Below are 2,344 nucleotides of genomic sequence, written 5' to 3'. Positions count from 1 at the left end.
TAACCTCTTGTTTAGAGGACCTTCAACTTCAAAGAAATCTGTTGTCCTGGGGTACAAGTGTTACTCCCCCTTTTGTCAAAAATGTTGCAAAGCAACACTTAATATTACAGACAAAATAAAAATAAAAATACAAGCAATTATCAGAAACACAAGAAATGTTCTAGTCATCTGACTCAGAGTCAGCATCATCATCTGTGCCATCAGCAGGACTGGCATCTGCTTCTCCCTCTTCACCTTATCTTTCAGCTTCTTCTGCAACAGCAGCAGCTTCACCAAATTCTCCACCATCAGCTAGCACATCACCTTCAGTCATCTCCAAAGAGCTAATCAATTTTTCCAAGTTCAGCTTCCTTGCCTCTAATTCCCTGCAGGTTTCTTTGAGCATTCCAATGACAACAGCTTTACCTGGCTGATTGCTTACACGTGATGTCTCACCTGATGTCATGACAATGTCAGGGACATGGGTACCTAGGAACAACTTATGATTGAAAGACATAGGCCTATCTCTTTTCTTCACAAAATCATTCTCAATTAAGATGTTTGGAAACTGATTCAAAACAATACCACAGATGAGAGAAGGAAAGGCTATAGGACCCTTCACACTGAAGCTTTCTGCATGCTTCAAAGTTTGATAAAAAAATATAGGAGCCATAGTCAAATTTGGATTTGGTTCCAACAGCATATATAAAATTTCCAAGCATTACAGCAACTGTAGATTTATGATTGGTGGGCACCCAGTTAGCAGCTCCAATCTTGTACAGCATTGCATACCTGACACTCAGTTTACTTGCCACCAATTTTCCTTTGAGAGGCCACTTCCTTACCTGATTAGCAGTGATGACTTGACAGATTTTGTTGTCAGTCACCTCAAGCTCAGGTTGAGCTTCATCAGGCCTTCCCAAATACTTGTTGATCACTGAAGGAGAGAATTTTACACACTTGCCTCTCACATACACTTTCTTGAATTCCTTAGACTTGCCATCAGCACATTCTTCAGACAAATTAACAATAAATTCCTTTACCAACATCTCATAGTACTTTGAAAACTGAGTCACAGTCTTCATTAAACCAGCCTCTTGAATAAGATCCATAATATCCTTACAGGTAGGACATTCTGAGTTAATTCCCTTTCCAAAGCCAGCCTCTTCTGATAAACATATTTCCACCTGTTTACACTTGAAGCAAAATGAAAAGATAAGTTGTCAATTGGTACCTCAGGGACACTAGCTGCAAACTTGCTATTGGTTGGCTTCTTCTTTGACAGAATGTCAGAGACATTACAAGGAACATCTGAGTCAGACTCAACAACAACAAACTTGGTCTTCTTTTTCTTGGGCACCACTTTGCTCCAAGATTTGGTTGGACCATGAACTTTCCTCTTGAGGGAACTCTCGACTGCCACCGTTATCTTGGAAGAGGTTGGAACATCAATCCATAAATGTTAGAGACAAAATGAAAAATTTCTCTGAGAGGATGCTTGAGTGAATGGAAGTTGAAAGAGTGGAAGAAGTAACTCTTGTTGCAAGTGAAATAACTATTATCTGTTGACCAATCAGAGCACACTTTCAGTTGTTTAATAATTTGAAATATTAAATAGTAAATTCCTAACATCCTTAGTTGCTATAATTCCTCAGAAAGACATATTCCCAACTTGCCCCTTAAATTTTCAAACTGAGTAGCATCCAAAGCCTTTGTAAATATGTCAGCAAGTTGTAGTTCAGTTGCCACATGTTCCAAGGTAATCATTTTGTCTTCTACCAGATCTCTTATGAAGTGATGTCTAATGTCAATATGTTTGGTCCTGTTGTGTTGGATAGGATTCTTTGAAATATTGATGGCACTGAGATTGTCACAGAACAATGTCATGACATTCTGAGTGACATTGTACTCTGTCAGCATCTGTTTCATCCATACCAGTTGGGAACAACTGCTTCCAGCTGCTATGTACTCAGCTTCTGCAGTGGATAATGATACACAGTTCTGTTTCTTGCTGAACCAGGATATGAGATTGTTTCCCAAGAAGAAACATCCTCCTGATGTGCTTTTTCTATCATCGGCACTCCCAGCCCAATCAGCATCACAATACCCAGATAAGATAGGCTCAGAGCCATGAGAGTAGAGCATACCATAATCACAAGTCCCATTAATATACTTGAGAATCCTCTTGACTTGATTTAAGTGACTCACTTTGGGTTCTGCTTGGTATCTAGCACACACACCAACTGCATAGGCAATATCAGGTCTACTAGCAGTTAGATATAGTAGGATACCTATCATGCTTCTATACCAGCATTGATCAATACTAGAACCTCCTTCATCTTTAGTTAACTTTAAATGAGTAGGT

The 2,344-nt window shown here is 39.2% G+C and overlaps 1 protein-coding gene across 1 annotated transcript; it reads right to left on the bottom strand.

The window, feature by feature from the left end:
* Positions 1 to 235: 235 nt before the first annotated feature.
* LOC127136826 (uncharacterized) lies at positions 236 to 1,091 on the bottom strand. Its single transcript, XM_051063344.1, has 3 exons — positions 867 to 1,091; positions 705 to 824; positions 236 to 619 (listed from the first exon to the last, which is right to left on the bottom strand). Exons 1-3 carry the CDS (start codon positions 1,089 to 1,091, stop codon positions 236 to 238), a joined length of 729 nt encoding a protein of 242 aa, XP_050919301.1.
* Positions 1,092 to 2,344: the final 1,253 nt, after the last annotated feature.

The sequence above is a fragment of the Lathyrus oleraceus genome, chromosome 4 (assembly GCF_024323335.1).
Source record: "Lathyrus oleraceus cultivar Zhongwan6 chromosome 4, CAAS_Psat_ZW6_1.0, whole genome shotgun sequence".
In the NCBI taxonomy this organism is placed as follows: Eukaryota; Viridiplantae; Streptophyta; class Magnoliopsida; order Fabales; family Fabaceae; genus Lathyrus; species Lathyrus oleraceus.
This window is presented reverse-complemented; position numbering and strand designations above follow the sequence as displayed.

Excerpts from the sequence above, each read along its gene's own strand:
- LOC127136826 (XM_051063344.1), bottom strand. The coding sequence starts at position 1,091 with ATGGATCTTATTCAAGAGGCTGGTTTAATGAAGACTGTGACTCAGTTT. Across the intron at positions 825-866 it reads AAGCTCAACCTGAGCTTGAG|GTAAGGAAGTGGCCTCTCAA; the intron begins GTGACTGACAAC and ends ACTGCTAATCAG. Across the intron at positions 620-704 it reads ATCATAAATCTACAGTTGCT|CATGCAGAAAGCTTCAGTGT; the intron begins GTAATGCTTGGA and ends CAAACTTTGAAG.